The following is a 16,456-nucleotide window of genomic DNA, read 5'->3' on the forward strand; positions in this document are numbered from 1 at the left end:
ACACACTCTCTCGCGCGCGCGCTCTCGCACCCTCTCTCTCTCTCTCTTTCTCTCGGTTATCATCAATACAAGAGGATAGAAGGGGGTGTTGCCCTGGAGACTCATCCATCTTCCTCAAATTACGCTTCATTTCCTTATTCAGTCCCTGACTTTTTAGGCCGCCTAGAGAGGGGGGGTGTAGTTTCCCAGTGGGTCAAGTCCCCTCCTCATGGAAAGCGAATGTGAGGGGACTGCGTTGACCACACCAACCCAATCAACTATTATTAATTTTGATTGATGATAAGTAATTACTTTGTATTCAAGGGAAGATATATAACAACGGTTCTTTTGTTTATTCTTTTAGAGGCCGATGGCATCGGAGTCGTGAGGGCGGAGAGGCAGATGTTTCGGCCCTCTTGTGAGAGAGAGTCTTTTCTTTTCTGTTCGGAGAAAGAGTGAATCTGGCCGACAATTATCCCCAAGAGAGAGATTTTACTGATGAAATGACGTTTGAATGTAGAGATCTGTGTGAACACTATGCTGATAAAATAGGGAAGTATTACAAGATATTGGCCTATAAATATTTATAGGCCAAAAATATGGATTTTAGATGATAAAATTAAGCAATTTCTTGATTTTTTTTTTTTTTTTAACTCTTACAAACATGCTGGGTTGTTTCAAACTATGTTTGGATCAAATACGGACAAACACAACCATTGGGTTACAATTTTTAATGAAATGTAAACCAATAAACGCTTGGGTTCGTCCATATTTGACCCAAACGTGGGTTGAAACAACCCAACTTATTTTAGAGTGAAGCCATTTTTGTGGAAATGTGAAATGAAAACATTTCAAAAGCGTTTTCAAATAACTTTCAGTCACCAAAAGTTAGATAAGTTCGCTAAATGTAGGCTATATGCTAACGAAAAGAAATCGCGGTTGTTCGCCTGAGGGGTAACCATAGCAACAACAGGCAGCGCGAGCGCTTTCCGTTGGGATCCGGGCGGAACTTCCACAAAACACAAGTAGACCAACTGTCATTTTTTTATCACTTTATTCTATATTAATATATCGAAAGTATATCACAAAAAGTTTTGTTTAGATGGCTAACGTCACCCAGAGTTTTAGGGCGGCGAAACGACAATTGAGTTGCGCGAGACGATCTCAACAGATTAAACCAAAGATTACTGACAAAAATTCCCTTAAAATGCTGGGCCTGGTCATGAATAACAAGTAGTTTCTTCATTTGGCCTGAACAAACCTGCCTTTTTATTTATTTTTTTTAAGTAAAAAAAAAAAAAAAAGGCCTATATATAACTTAGGCTATAGCCTAGGCTAGCTATAATATTTAACTTAATGGCAATTAACTTAATCTGTGGTTTTTATCCAAGAATTTCAGCCTTTCAACATTTCTCTTTTTTATAATCTCCGGACAGTTACGTCATCTAGATAAAAAAATTACTATAAAAATGATCGTAGTTCATGAATTGAAAACATATTAATCATGTGCATTCACGTAATCCATTGTAATGTGTTTAAAAAGAGCCAGACAAAAAGAGTGTCATGTATGTAGGCCTATCTCCACAGATATTCAGAGGAAAGGTCCTTGATTAATCATACAGATAATTTGACAATATGTACAGAAAATTAAGAAGGAAAAGACTTTTAAGAGAAAATCGAATAATACTTTCTTTAGTTGAGAATATAATTTAGATTTTAAGAAAAAACAAAGAAAAGGGGTCTAAAATAGCACCCTCTGAGCGGTTTCTCTTTCCCCGCTAAGCATTAATTTAATCGGAGATCATTTTACCGTTTAAATGCCAATTCACTTCTGATGATGATTAGGCGCTATTGAGTCCTGCGGGGCGCGAGCTCTCCAACTGGCCGTCTGATTGCGCGAGGACATAAACACATCACCTCCGACTCTGATTAGCGATGGAGGACCCACAGATGCTAATTATTCTTATAATTGCAAATGACTCCATTCAGGAGCAGTGCTCTTTGATCTATTGAAACCAGACAGCGTTCTCTCTCTCCCTCGCTCTCTCCCTCTCCCTCTCTCTCTCACGCTCCTGAATGGGACACAATCAGAGCCCCCCCTCCTCCTCTTGGTCATCGTATAAGACTTTTATCAAAGATCTGTTCATAGACAATTGCTTTGCACCTTTGTTCTTCACATGAAGAAAAAAGAGCAAACCAACAAGGCTTTATTATCTTTGACGCGCAATTAATAACTTTAAATCCAAATAATGCAGCAATAGGGAGCAAAATATAATTGCTAAAATGAATTATGCTCTATGTATTAGGATGAATACAGGCCAAGTGGGTCAATTGGTAAGCATTCATCCTAAACTAAATATTGGGTGACATTTGGATCATATTTTTTAAACAACACTAAATTATCAGAGAGTGTCCCACTCTACCTGTCTACTAATAATAATTAGTAATTATAATAATAATTATAAAATTGTAGTATAATAATAAGTATTATTATTCATAAACAAATGTCCATTGCATTGTTTTTTAAAGGGTCAAGGTGACAGGATCATTAGACATGAGACCCTCACACTGTCCCCAATCATTCTGCGCTCTGCCTTTACTTGCTGTTTATCATTCAAGCGCATGCCTCTCCATAACATAATCACATAATACTTCCACACAACTCATCTCCATAATGCACCTCTGAAGGAAAAGCCACATGTGGCTGGATGATCCTGTGTCACTCATCTTTCAGATCGGATAACAAGTAAAAAATAAAAAATAAAACCCTGACGTGGTACTTAACATTTTAAAAATCATGTAGTTTTCATCCACATAGAGAATTGTAATGTTACAGCAAGATTTCCTATATCATTTCTCTGAGAAGATAGATAAATGAAGATGAAATCACTTATGATAATGCTGACAAGGATAACGATATAAAATATAAGAAAGTGCCATCCAAGCAAATCTGGACATGTACCATAATAATACAGTATTGTATTGTAAGCAAAGCCTCAAATTAGACATTAAATCAAGCACTTTAAATCATAAATGTTAAAATAGTTAAGTTGATAGAATAGAATAGAATAGAATAGAATAGAATAGAATAGAATAGAATAGTGGAACCTTTCTCTCCTAAAAAGAAACATTTTAAATGTCAATCAATTTTTGCTAATTAAAAATGCTGGGTTGTTTCAACCCATGTTTGGGTCAAATATGGACAAACCCAACCGTTGGTTTAAATTTTTTAAACCCAATGATTGCATTTTTTTGCATTAATATGAAATAAAATAAGAAAAGCAGCTGAAATGAATTACATAAATAGAAATAAAAATTTTAACGTTTATTTTACAAGAACATTAAAACATTAAAGCATACAGAATGGTTTTGAATATTTCCAGAAACTGTCAATTTCGCATGAATTCCTATCAGTGCTTTGAGAACTTTGAAGAGTTCAGGTTCCATTAGAGCTCCATGGCGCCCCACTGTGGAAGCTCATCAAATGGTGAAAGTGCTGCACTGAATATATGAACTGTATATACTGACCTTTTGCATACACCTCCTGTTTTGTTCTTCATCTTTTCTTTCTTTCTTTTAATGCTTTAAAATAGATATCAGTAATAGTAAAACACATTTTAAAGTCACCATTAAACCAAATAGGCAATTCTTGTTTTTCCTATGTGTTCCTATATATTATTTTATTTTTAAATTCATGTAATCTTTAATCTTCCCCTCCCTCTTGCAGCGATGTCTCTTCTCTTCTCTTCTCTTCTCTGATGATGTGTTTACTGGCGTGGGGGCGGGGCAACCTGTCACTCACATGGGATCCACCAATAGCAAACCTCAACCATCCTATCATTTCCCCATGGACAAAATCAAGAAGACACTTCACTCGGATGTATACGTCACAGTGGTCACGTGATTTTACCAAGTAAGACGTTCCAGGATTAACATATTTTGTCGATCCTGGAACAACATTCCTGTCTGGAAATTTAATCCTAACCCTATCTCCCCTACCCCTAAAACTAACCCTATCCACAAGTTAACCCTAAAATCAGAGGGAAATGTAACACTGATGTATGCACCTAAACTTATATATAAACTGTAAACTTATCCTTCAAATATGATTGAAATGTTGTTCAAAAATGTTGATCCAGTGTTGCACATGGTGAAATCACATTCATCATGTCACAACAGGGTAGAAAAGACTATTGCAACTTCCATTTCATGCCGACTTTACACAAAAAACTTGGTAAAGACAGGACAATTTTCTATCCTTCAGAATCACAAAGAATGAAACAAAACTCAATGACTTGATGGATGCTTGTGTGCGCGCTTGTGTGTTCTCAGGTTTGTGTTCTCTCAGTGCATATAGTCTTTGAATGCCAGCATGATATAATTTTTTAGAAAGGTTGGCAGACCCAGTTTAGGGAGCACCCAGTGCAAGCGACCCTCCAGAAAGGCTCGGAGTCTGTGGCGGGCCAGGTGCTGGAGACATCTAGGAGTTTGGCTCAGTGCAAACAGGGATTCGTAGAATTCCCGGTGTTTCTGTGCCAAAACAAGATACTGAATTCACATGATCTGATATTGTAAGAAGATTATTTTGAGATTAGTAGTGAAACCCATTGAGTTATTGCTTTTTTAAAAAAAAAATAAAACTTGTTTTTTAACATTCAGTTAAACATTCAATACATTATATTTAAGAAAACATTGAAAAGCTTGACATCATCTGACCTGAAACACTTCAGGAGGAACAGCTTCTACCCAGGCGTCAGTGATTTTCAGCCGGTCATAGGCGTTGAAGAGCACTTCTATTGTTCGTGGAGATGTGCAGCAATATTTCAACACCTGTGTCAGAGAATAAAGCGGTCATATTACAAGAAAAAGAAAACAGGGAAATTAAACTCAAATATCAAATATATTGTTTATAGCTGTTTTTTATTTGAATATATTTTAAAATGTAATTTATTCCTGTGATGCAAAGCTGAATTTTCAGCATCTGGATGAATGTGTCACGTGATCCTTCAGAAATCATTCTAATATATTCTAATCATTTCTTATTATGATCAATGTTGAAATCTTTTATAACATTATGAATGTCTTTACTGTCCCTTTTGACCAATTTAATACATCCTTGCTAAATAATAAATGTTAAAAAAGTAAATTAAACTATCAAAGATGAATAAAGTCTTGTTTATCTCTGAAAATAGATCCAAATTTAATGTTCTTCAGAAACTAACAGAATAGATCACAAGGAATCAAATGGCCAGATCTTAATAAGAATAAATCCTTTCCCAGTAAAAAATAAAATAAAAAATGCATCCGAAATGGCATACTTCCCTATATAGTAGGCGAAAAACACAGTACTCATAAAACAGTTGGCAAAATTACCCGGATGTCCAACTACTTCCGGCAAGATTCTGAAGTGTGCATACGATAAACACTTTACTATCCCATGAGTCCATGGGAGAGGATTTATGAATGGAGGTAAAGCGGTAGGTCACATGATAATGACAACGTGGCGAATATAGTACGTCCAGATTTGGTGGTTGTGAAGTAATTACTTATTCAAAATAAGTACCTACTCAAGAGAGTATGCGATTTAGTCATAGATCAGCAGGTTTTTGTCAGTTTCCACCTGGTGCAACAGCCCCACCTGTGTTGTGGAGGTCAAAGGTGGATAGTTGTAGTTTTGGGGGAACATGGCATGGAATAATTAACTACTTGGGCTGATGAACAGATTGGGCCCCCCTCTGGGGGATTGTGGGGAATTTCTGCAATTACTGCTAATTAATCTCCTATTAACATTTGCCTCGTTAAGACTCAGGCAATTTATTTGGCACAAGTGGGACTCATTGGATGCGTGATGTCAAGTGTTTTTAACTGTGCGCCTTTGAAAGACAGAAATAAATCCATCTGAAAGTGATTATTTCTGTATTTGTGACAACTAAAGTATATCATATGCTGCTTGTGGTGAACTTTAATGATGCGTTTGAGTTAATTCATTACTATATATATTAGTTGAATAGGATAAATACTGTATATCCTGTGTGCTAAAGAAAACTGTAATTCACAGATTGCAGATGGAGGTCTTCTGGAGACGTGGGTTCAAGTGGCAAAAAGGTTAGTTCCCAATTTTACTGTGCATAGTTATAAAACGAATAGAATGTAAAAATGAAAATTCTGTCATTTATTCACCCTCATGCCTTTCCATGACTTTCTTTTGTGGTTTCTTTCATAACATTATAAATGGCTTTACTGTCACTTTTGACAAATTTAACGCGTCCTATATATAAAAATATCCTAAAAGTGAGAAATATCAGTAGTGCACCACTAATCACTTCAGCACTTCATCATATCCAGCATAAATTGGTACAATCGGATAACTCTTAAAGTGCCCCTGTTATGCTGTTTTAAATGTTCCTAATTTTATTTTGGATGTCTCAATAGTTTTACATGCATCCAAGGTTAAAAAACACTTTGATTTTCTCATAATATACATTGTATATCACCTGATTTCTCAAAGAGTCTGAAAACGGTTTGTTCGTAGATTCTGTCTGAATCCAAAATCGCCCCCTAAACCCTCAATCACTATTCCCTATGTTAGTCTACTAATACAGTTCACTTGAAGGAACGAATGAAAATGAGTGAGCGAATTCGGACAGCCGTTGAGCGTACATCAGTTGTACACTCGTTATTGCAGTGCAATGTGGGATTGAACGAGTGCACTCAACAATGTCCACTATAGTTTCGGACACCACTACTAATGGCTGTCCCCTCAAATAATGCCCTATTTGAGGGTATAGGTGGTGATTTTGAATTTATCCAATGTCTCTATAAACCCTTCCTTTCCATAACCCTACTCTGCTCTGATTGGTTAGATGGCTCAGTCTGTTGTGATTGGTCTATCGCTTACAGTGCGTGCTGGAAACGAAACGCATAGATATTACCATATCTGAATTTCAGCTCTGGATCTTCCTCAGCACTTGATACGAACAATAATGATGGCGTTGGTTTTTCCGTATGAATTCTAGCGTGAGTCTTCGTCCTTTTGAACTGCAGCAAAGTGGATTTGCTTTCACAGAGCTGAAAACAGCGTCTTTTCGACATGTCGAAAACACAAACCAAACTCTTCCAGTCTCAGCTACAACTACAGTGTTTGAGGGTCAAAGTAGACGTCGTTCACGGGCAGCCATTGACCATAGGCTGGTATTATGCAAATTTGTAACATTGTTACATACACTCACCTAAAGGATTATTAGGAACACCTGTTCAATTTCTCATTAATGCAATTATCTAATCAACCAATCACATGGCAGTTGCTTCAATGCATTTAGGGGTGTGGTCCTGGACAAGACAATCTCCTGAACTCCAATCTGAATGTCAGAATGGGAAAGAAAGGTGATTTAAGCAATTTTGAGCGTGGCATGGTTGTTGGTGCCAGACGGGCCGGTCTGAGTATTTCACAATCTGCTCAGTTACTGGGATTTTCACGCACAACCATTTCTAGGGTTTACAAAGAATGGTGTGAAAAGGGAAAAACATCCAGTATGCGGCAGTCCTGTGGGCGAAAATGCCTTGTTGATGCTAGAGGTCACAGGAGAATGGGCCGACTGATTCAAGCTGATAGAAGAGCAACTTTGACTGAAATAACCACTCGTTACAACCGAGGTATGCAGCAAAGCATTTGTGAAGCCACAACACGCACAACCTTGAGGCGGATGGGCTACAACAGCAGAAGACCCCACCGGGTACCACTCATCTCCACTACAAATAGGAAAAAGAGGCTACAATTTGCACGAGCTCACCAAAATTGGACAGTTGAAGACTGGAAAAATGTTGCCTGGTCTGATGAGTCTCGATTTCTGTTGAGACATTCAGATGGTAGAGTCAGAATTTGGCGTAAACAGAATGAGAACATGGATCCATCATGCCTTGTTACCACTGTGCAGGCTGGTGGTGGTGGTGTAATGGTGTGGGGGATGTTTTCTTGGCACACTTTAGGCCCCTTAGTGCCAATTGGGCATCGTTTAAATTCCACGGCCTACCTGAGCATTGTTTCTGACCATGTCCATCCCTTTATGACCACCACACTTCCAGCAGGATAATGCACCATGTCACAAAGCTCGAATCATTTCAAATTGGTTTCTTGAACATGACAATGAGTTCACTGTACTAAAATGGCCCCCACAGTCACCAGATCTCAACCCAATAGAGCATCTTTGGGATGTGGTGGAACGGGAGCTTCGTGCCCTGGATGTGCATCCCACAAATCTCCATCAACTGCAAGATGCTATCCTATCAATATGGGCCAACATTTCTAAAGAATGCTTTCAGCACCTTGTTGAATCAATGCAACGTAGAATTAAGGCAGTTCTGAAGGCGAAAGGGGGTCAAACACAGTATTAGTATGGTGTTCCTAATAATCCTTTAGGTGAGTGTATGTAACAGGAAGTGAGACTGGAATTGCTGATGACTCGTTTCAGCAGATCAGAATTTATTCTTTTATTCGTCTTGCAGACGTTTTACATTTTATTACACACTGCATGAAAGGTGATATTTGAAAAAACATAATAGGGGCACTTTAAAGGTTTCCAATCTTATTAGATTGGTTCCAAATTAGCATTCCTTGACTAGGGATATAGGAATAGTCCGCGTCCAGTGCTGACCTTGGGCAGAGCTCCAGGCCACACTCTGATGGAGCCGTAGTTGAGAAGAGCCTGAACGATCCTCTCGGGCTCATGGTCCGTCTTGTAGGCCACCACCTTCAGGATGTTATGCATTGGTGCTTCGCCACCGTAATCCATTTCGTTGACCAAGGCTTTGTTCTTAAGCAGTAGATCCACCACGTCAGGGTTGACGTTCTTACACGCCATGTGCAGTGGAGTCTGCTTGTCCGCATCACTGACCTGTACGTCCGCCCCGGCAGAGACCAGCATGTGGCAAACACGACTGTAGCGCTCCAGAGACGAGCGGTCCTGAGGCTGGGAGCACGCGGCATTCAGAGGTGTGTGTCCTTCGTCGTTTCGTAGGTTTAGCGCAGCTCCGTGTCGTAAGTAGAGCTCCACGTGATCTGGAAGGCCATGGCGGGCCGCCACATGAAGGGCCGTGTCGTTCTCATACAAGCTTTGACTGTTGATCAAAGCGCCGAACGCAAGTAGATGTTTGGCACACCTGGAAAAACATACACAAATATTACATTCTGCATTAGCTCTATCAATTTTGTTGGATATTATTTAACATCAAAGTCTGCATTGTCCACAAGTACACTACCGGACAAAAGTTTGAGGTCAGTAATATTTCTAATGGTTTTGAAAGATGGTATTTGGTAAAAAAATGTTTTTACAAAATACAAATTAAAATAGCTGTTTTCAATTGTCATATATTTTAAGATGTAATTTATTCCTGTGATCAAAGCTGAATTTTCAGCATCATTACTCCAGGCTTTAGTGTCACATGATCCTTCAGAAATCATTTTAATATGCTGATTTGCTGATTATCAATGTTGAAGACAGCTGTGCTGTTTAGTGTTTTTGTGGAAACCGTGATACACCACCATTCAATAGTTAATACTTTTATTCAGCAAGGGCACATTAAATTGATAAAAAATGACAGTAACAGCATTTATAATGTTACAAAAGATTTATATTTCAAATAAATACTGTTCTTTTGAACTTTCTAGTCATCAACAAATCCTAAAAATTGATACATTTCCTCACAATTATCGATACATACATTGATAAAAATAAGAACCATAATTAATAATTGAGCACCAATAATAATTGAGCCGCAATATTAGAATCAGCATATTAGAATGATTTCTGAAAGATCATGTGACTGAAGACTGGAGTAATGATGCTGAAAATTAGAATAGAAATATTCAAATAGAAATATATTTCTTCTTTCAAAAACAAACAAAAAAACATAATTATTCCAAACTTTTGAGCGGTGGTACACCTTCATTTCAAGTGTCAATCTGACAGTCATTTGAAATGGTGAAGTTCACCACAGGATTTCCTGTAATCACAGCGCTGAACAAGCACTTACTCAAGGGAATCGAGTTCAGTGCACACGTGCAGGGGCATCTGCCCGTCTTCATTGGCTGCGTTGGCATTGGCTCTGTACTGCAGCAACAGCTTGGCACACTCGGGCTGGCACTCCTCACAGGCCTCATGCAGGGCAGTGGTGCCCCCAGGTGCCAGGTCCACTCGAGCGCCCCTCACGAGGAGATGCCGCAGACATTCGGTGAAACCCCGGCCAGCGGTGATGTGCAGTGGCGTGGTCAGCTCTTGTTCATACGTCAATGACCACAGTCCTGAACAAAAGAGCACGGTTATGAGATTATCTGAATATTACGATATTCAATATTGCAGTTAGTTTCAATTTTAGATCAGGAAATCATGAACAGGACTGGGGAGTTTGAAGATTTAAAAGATTTTTGCTCCGTTTGTGTGGATGCCAACCAAAGTGGCAGGGCTAAAATCTAGGGAAGGGGCATAAGATAGAAAAAAAGACTCTTATAGGCTTTTTTGTGCATTAGTTGGCTAATTTGTACATTACATTTGCATTTCAAAAGTTTGGTCCGTAAGATTTCTTAATGTTTTTGACAGAAGTCTCTTCTGCTCACCAAGGCTGCATTTATTTGATCAAAAATACAGTAAAAACAGTAATATTGTGAAATATTATTCCTATTTAAACATTTTCTATCTGAATATATTATAAAATGTAATTTATTCTTGTGATGCAAAGCTACATTTTCAGCATGATTACTCCAGATCTTGCAAAAATCATTCTAATATGCTGATTTACTGCTCAATTATTATTGTTGCTAATAATGTTTCTTATTATTATTAATGTTGAAAACAGTTTTTGCTGCTTAATATTTATGCTTCATATTTTTGTGGAAACCATGATAAAAAAAATTTCCCATGGATTATTTGATCAAGAGAAAGCTCAAATAACAGAATTTATTTGAAACAGAAATCTTCTTTAACATTATTAATGTATTTACCGTCACTTTTGACCATTTTAATGTATCCTTGCTGAATAAAAGTATTAATTTATTTTTTTTAAATCTTTTTGAACTTCTAAATGGTATATACTCTCGGTACATGTTTAATCTTAACAATAATCCTATAAATATCCAAAGCAATTTGCATTGCATTTTTTTATTTAGGTGTTTGATGACATTCCAGATGCACTGTAACTGTAACATCCCACACATACATACTGTTAACAGAATGCTAAATGAGTCAAACACCAACATCCAACACAATGCCTCTGACACTTACAGTGTGTTCTTATAGATTAATAAGTTAGCAGATGCCATGATGCACATGAGCAGACAATCTTGTTCAGTTTCATTACTTGCTAAATGACAATGCGGACAGTCAGTTTATAATGTAACACGCCAAGAAAAGTTTGTCTCCCATGCAATACTCATTTTTGTGATCAGTATTTTATCAAGTTTCAAGGGAACACGCATAAACACAAACTCATAAAAAGACCCCGAAGCAACCTCAAAGACACAGTCGGGGTGGTGCAATAAGAAGAGAGCAATCTATGTGTAACCGGAACACATAGGGGAACAAATAACTCTGACAGCAGGCGAGTCTGACGTGGAAATACTGGGAATGAAGATACGCTTTAGAGTGGCAAAGTTTAAGCACTAGTGTATGTGCACAGGAATGCATACACTGCTGTGATACTTAGACACAATGCATGACAAAATGATCTTTGAGAACAGAAATTAATTATTATTAAATTAGTTCATAAATTATTTTATCCACAGTTTAAATGGGCTATCACAGCATTTTATGCTATATTCTGTGCTAGTAATATTCTTGGTAGTCAGGTTTTTAGATTTCATAATTATTTATTAGATTATTTTATCATTCTGTACAAATAAATGTGTTTTAACTGTTTCAAGTGTGAAACATTCTAAAAATAATATTCGACGTTGTTTCCCTCAGAAGCTGAAATAGTTTCACAACGCATAAAAGTTTCTGCGATAATACGAAGCTCATTCCTTAAAGGAATAGTTCACCCAATAATGAAAATTCTGTCAGTAATTACTCACCCTCATGTTGTTCCAACCCCGTAAGACTTTCGTTCATCTTCAGAACACAAATGAAGATATTTTTGATTAAATCTGAGAGCTGGATCACTCCTCCATAGGCTTCTATGTTATTGAAACTTGCCGGCCCAGAAAGTTAGTAAAGACTATGTTTAAAATAGTCCAAGTCACTACAGTGGCTCAACCATAAGTTTATCAAACGACGAGAATACTTTTTGTGCGCAAAAAATAAATAAATATAATAATAATAATAAAGTATTCTCGTCGTTTGATAAACTTATGGTTGAGCCACCGTAGTCACTTGGACTATTTTAAACATGGTCTTTACTAACTTTCTGGTTTACTAACCGAAGATGAACGAAAGTCTTACGGGGTTGGAACAACATGAGAGTGAGTAATTACTGACAGAATTTTCATTTTTGGGTGAACTAACCCTTTGAATAATACAAGCATTGTCTGTGGCTAAACAACTGTTGCGTGACATTCTAGTACGTCACCTTTGACACAATTTTGAATGCTAACCCAAACTCAGGAGGTCTGAAAGTGTGCTAATCTAAACAAGGATGCTAAAGACCTCAGCCTAGCATCAGTCGCTAACGTGCCTCTTGAGACCAGAGGAGTGAGGTTTACACACTCAGCTCTTACTGGCCTACGTCTGTTACACTAAAACGCATTCAAAATTACAAGTGTGAAGTTACTCTTAACCCAGGGTTAAAAATGGCCTCAACCTGGGGTTAAAAATGACATTTTAATCAGTTTTATAGGCTACACATAGTTTGAAAGGCCTAGATTTATGCCATTAAAGTCACCGAGAAAGTGGACTTTCAATACCATTTTACTTGCTATCACTAACAAAAAACAGGTAAAATTTACTTAATTTTTGCATGTTTTACACTCAGATTTTGCAACTGAGTAAAATTCACCTAAGTAAAATGAAAAAAGCACACACTGATTTTACTCAGTTTTTCCAAGGCAAATGTTTACACAAAATGAATGTGTTTTAAACATACAATTTATAGTTTGTCACTGCTTGTGTCACAATAATATTCATTTGTGGTAAAATGTTCAACAATTGTGTTGTTTTAAGTAAACTAAACAAGCAGCAAGAATTATTTTTCCCCCATTGCATAGAAATATCATATGGTATATCATAAACACCAAACACAATTTCACATCATTGTGTGTTCCTGTAACATACTTAGCCCTTTGTAGTTGAACCTGAAGTTCTTCCACTCCTCTATGTTGCTGGTGTCATATATGGCATCGATGAGATAAGCATATTCTGGGTCATCAATGATACTAATAACGGTGATGTCATCTCCGACCAGAAGAGCATTCCAGAATTGGAGGATACATCCTGACGCTTGAGCCGTTGCGATCACGTCGCTGCGATATTTCTTTTGTTTGAGAAATTTATTCTTTGGCCCCATGTGTGAGGTAAAGCAAGGATCAGCTACGAAACCAGCTTCTTCTTCACGGTTGTGTTGATTGCCTGAAGTGCTTTTCAGACTGGGCACAATGTTATAGATCTTTGCCCTGAATATGTCTGGTTAGTCTGCTGCCTGTTTTTAGAAAGGGGCTATTTTAAGGACGCCTGGCATAACCTTTAGGACGGTCCAGAAACCCGAGGCTGTCTGGATAATCTGAGAAGTAATCAGTTCAAGTAATCGTGACAATCGAAACAGATCTCTTGGGGGCAACCGAAATACTCTAAAGCTCTAGGAGACAAATGCAAAGTTGAGCTTGACAACAACTTGCGCAAAGTTGAGCTCGGTTGCACAACAGCTTGTTCTTACCTCTCACTTTTCCACTTGCGTAGCGCATGGCTCCTCCCTGTGGCTGGATGAGCAGGTCTGAAGGAAAGCCTTTGGAGAAAAGCTCTTTCACGGCCTCTATATTTCCAGTGTACAGGGCATTTTGAACAACAAGGTCTCGGCACACCATCGGAGAGTTCCCCACGGTCTGCCTGGAAGACGTCCCTCTGTCCCGGGCTTCTTTCCTCAGCAGATACCCACTGAGAACCGGGGCAGCCAGTCTCATCTGGTGCCGCTCCTGCTCTAAAGAGCGCAGAGAGCTTGGATTATACATGGGAGTCCTTCGAGACATGTCTAGACAATCTTCACCTGTCCTTTGGTCTAGACACTAAAAGGCCTGGGATCTTTCAAACGGCCTTCTGCTCGGAGGGCTTGTTTTGACATCTGAGTTGGAACTCGGCCACATGTGCATCAAGACTATTTTTACAGTGTCACATGGGTGGGACATAACTTTACAGATTATGTTCGCTATATAGAAGGCAATGACTCATTGTTTATATCAAAACAGCCGTTTACCAGCGGGTCAGCTCTGCCTTGTTAGTATTGTCAGATCATTCACACTCTGGGGTGTTCGTATACTCATAATTATATTATATAGTCATAAATTATGAAGCCAGTGACATTAAAAACATTTGAATTCTATCTATCTATCTATCTATCTATCTATCTATCTATCTATCTATCTATCTATCTATCTATCTGTCTATCTGTCTGTCTGTCTATCTGTCTATCTATCTGTCTGTCTGTCTGTCTGTCTGTCTGTCTGTCTATCTATCTGTCTGTCTATCTGTCTGTCTATCTATCTGTCTGTCTATCTATCTGTCTGTCTATCTATCTGTCTGTCTGTCTGTCTGTCTGTCTGTCTGTCATGCCTTTATACCTACAAACTTTAAAGCTTTTTTTAAATGTTTCTCAAAACTTGTTTCTCAAACAAGGCTTTGCTTCTTTTCTTGTTAAAGATTTTTTTATTTGTATGAGTTAAATGTTTTTTTTAATTGCAATTCATTCATTTCCTTACATTCAATTTCAAATTGCAATTCTGATTGCTACCTCAGTTCAATACGAATTCAGGAATTGGATTGCAATTTAAAAGGCATTCTCAATTTAATCTATTTATCTTTCCATGTTTTCTCAATTATAAAAATGCGTCTTAATGCAATAATTATGATTCTAATTTCTTAAATTATGATCCACCATCTCTTTTTTCCCCCAGAAAAAATTCCACATTCCAGTTTGCTCTAAAGACACTGCCTCGCGATGTCTTATCCATATGTTAATGACCCTGCCAATAGGAATATAAATGACATTTATTCCATTTTGCCATGCAGTAATAGCTGTCACATTGACTGAAGGCATCAAAAAGTTGCGACTTTGCGAACACACATTACAGGCGAGGCAGAGAATGGGAAGATTGTTTTGCTGCTGGAGTACATCCTTTTAAATGATACACATAATGAGTTTATAATATGCATCTGGGCTACCTCCTCACTACTTTGATGTCTTCCAAATGGCCCGGGTATCATCAGCAAAACATGTAGGCACTTTCCCGCCCCATTGCCTCCCAAATGTATTTTAAATATCATTCCTTGTAACGCAATTATTTAAAACGTTGAACTAAACACTTACTAATGGGGAAAAAAGACAGTGACTTCCATGAATTCATTTCTCAAATGGTGGACATTCAATTTTTGTGGAGGCAGGGACTTTCTCAAGCAAGAAAAAGAAAGAAGTGCATTGAATCAGCACTCCCTCGACTCGTTCGTCTTACTCCCTGCGGACAACACACACACGCATATACATATGCACGTACACAGACACACACTCGTTTGTCTTGCTCCCTGTGGATAGAAGATGTCTATCATTTTGTCCTGCCGTGAGCTTAACAGTGAGGCCATCTGTAGGGTTAGGCTGGTCCGGTCAGACTAGCACTCGCTGTTGAGCACCGTCACTGGACTTCCAGAACAGGCTAATGATCGTAACCTTCATCAGTGCAATTAGACAATTAGTTCCTGCTGATTATCTCCCACTTAAGACTGCTGCGCCTCATGTTAAAATCATAAGAATACACTGCTGAAACATCTAGGCCTACTCGGCGTGCAACACTAGACGGTACTAATGAATTTACTAATTAAAGGAACAAAGAGAAGACCAAGAATTAGAAATGCGAGCTAATTGGTTGAGACTAATTGATAACAATCATTATTTTTCGAGGAATAACCAACATGATTATGAGCTGTTTGAATGCTGTCTAAATGGTGCCGCTGCAAATGAACTTAGCTTTGAGCCGGATGGATTGAAGAACATCATGAAGAGTGTTAGTTTGTGGTTTGTGCTGTAAACTGAACATCTAATGGACTTCCTTTCAGAAGTGTAAAATACACTATTAGTTAGTCCTTCACACTCTCAATGACCATAAACTGTTTCCAAGAGGCCAATCTGGTGGTTTCTCACTATAGCAATAAACAATGCTTAGGGATGGGAATAGTCATGACACAAAGACTTACTGTTCAAAAGTTTAGGATCAGTAATATTTTGCTCACCAAGGCTGCATTTATTTGATCAAAAATACAGTAAAAACAGTAACATTGTGAAATATTATTACAAC

The 16,456-nt window shown here is 38.0% G+C and overlaps 1 protein-coding gene across 2 annotated transcripts; it reads right to left on the reverse strand.

Moving 5' to 3' along the window:
• Positions 1–3,283: 3,283 nt before the first annotated feature.
• On the reverse strand, positions 3,284–14,281 carry asb10 (ankyrin repeat and SOCS box containing 10). 2 transcript variants are annotated; one of them, XM_079862379.1, is made up of 5 exons: positions 13,834–14,281; positions 10,009–10,276; positions 8,631–9,135; positions 4,696–4,809; positions 3,284–4,509 (listed from the first exon to the last, which is right to left on the reverse strand). In XM_079862379.1, the coding sequence occupies exons 1-5, from the start codon at positions 14,141–14,143 to the stop codon at positions 4,324–4,326; spliced, it is 1,383 nt and encodes a 460-aa protein (XP_079718505.1). In that variant the 5' UTR covers positions 14,144–14,281; the 3' UTR covers positions 3,284–4,323. The 2 variants fall into 2 exon arrangements, with proteins under 2 accessions (XP_079718505.1, XP_079718506.1); XM_079862380.1 differs by lacking the exon at positions 13,834–14,281 and adding an exon at positions 13,236–13,820.
• Positions 14,282–16,456: the final 2,175 nt, after the last annotated feature.

Source organism: Squalius cephalus (genome assembly GCF_949319135.1).
Source record: "Squalius cephalus genome assembly, chromosome: 25".
NCBI classification, from domain to species: Eukaryota; Metazoa; Chordata; class Actinopteri; order Cypriniformes; family Leuciscidae; genus Squalius; species Squalius cephalus.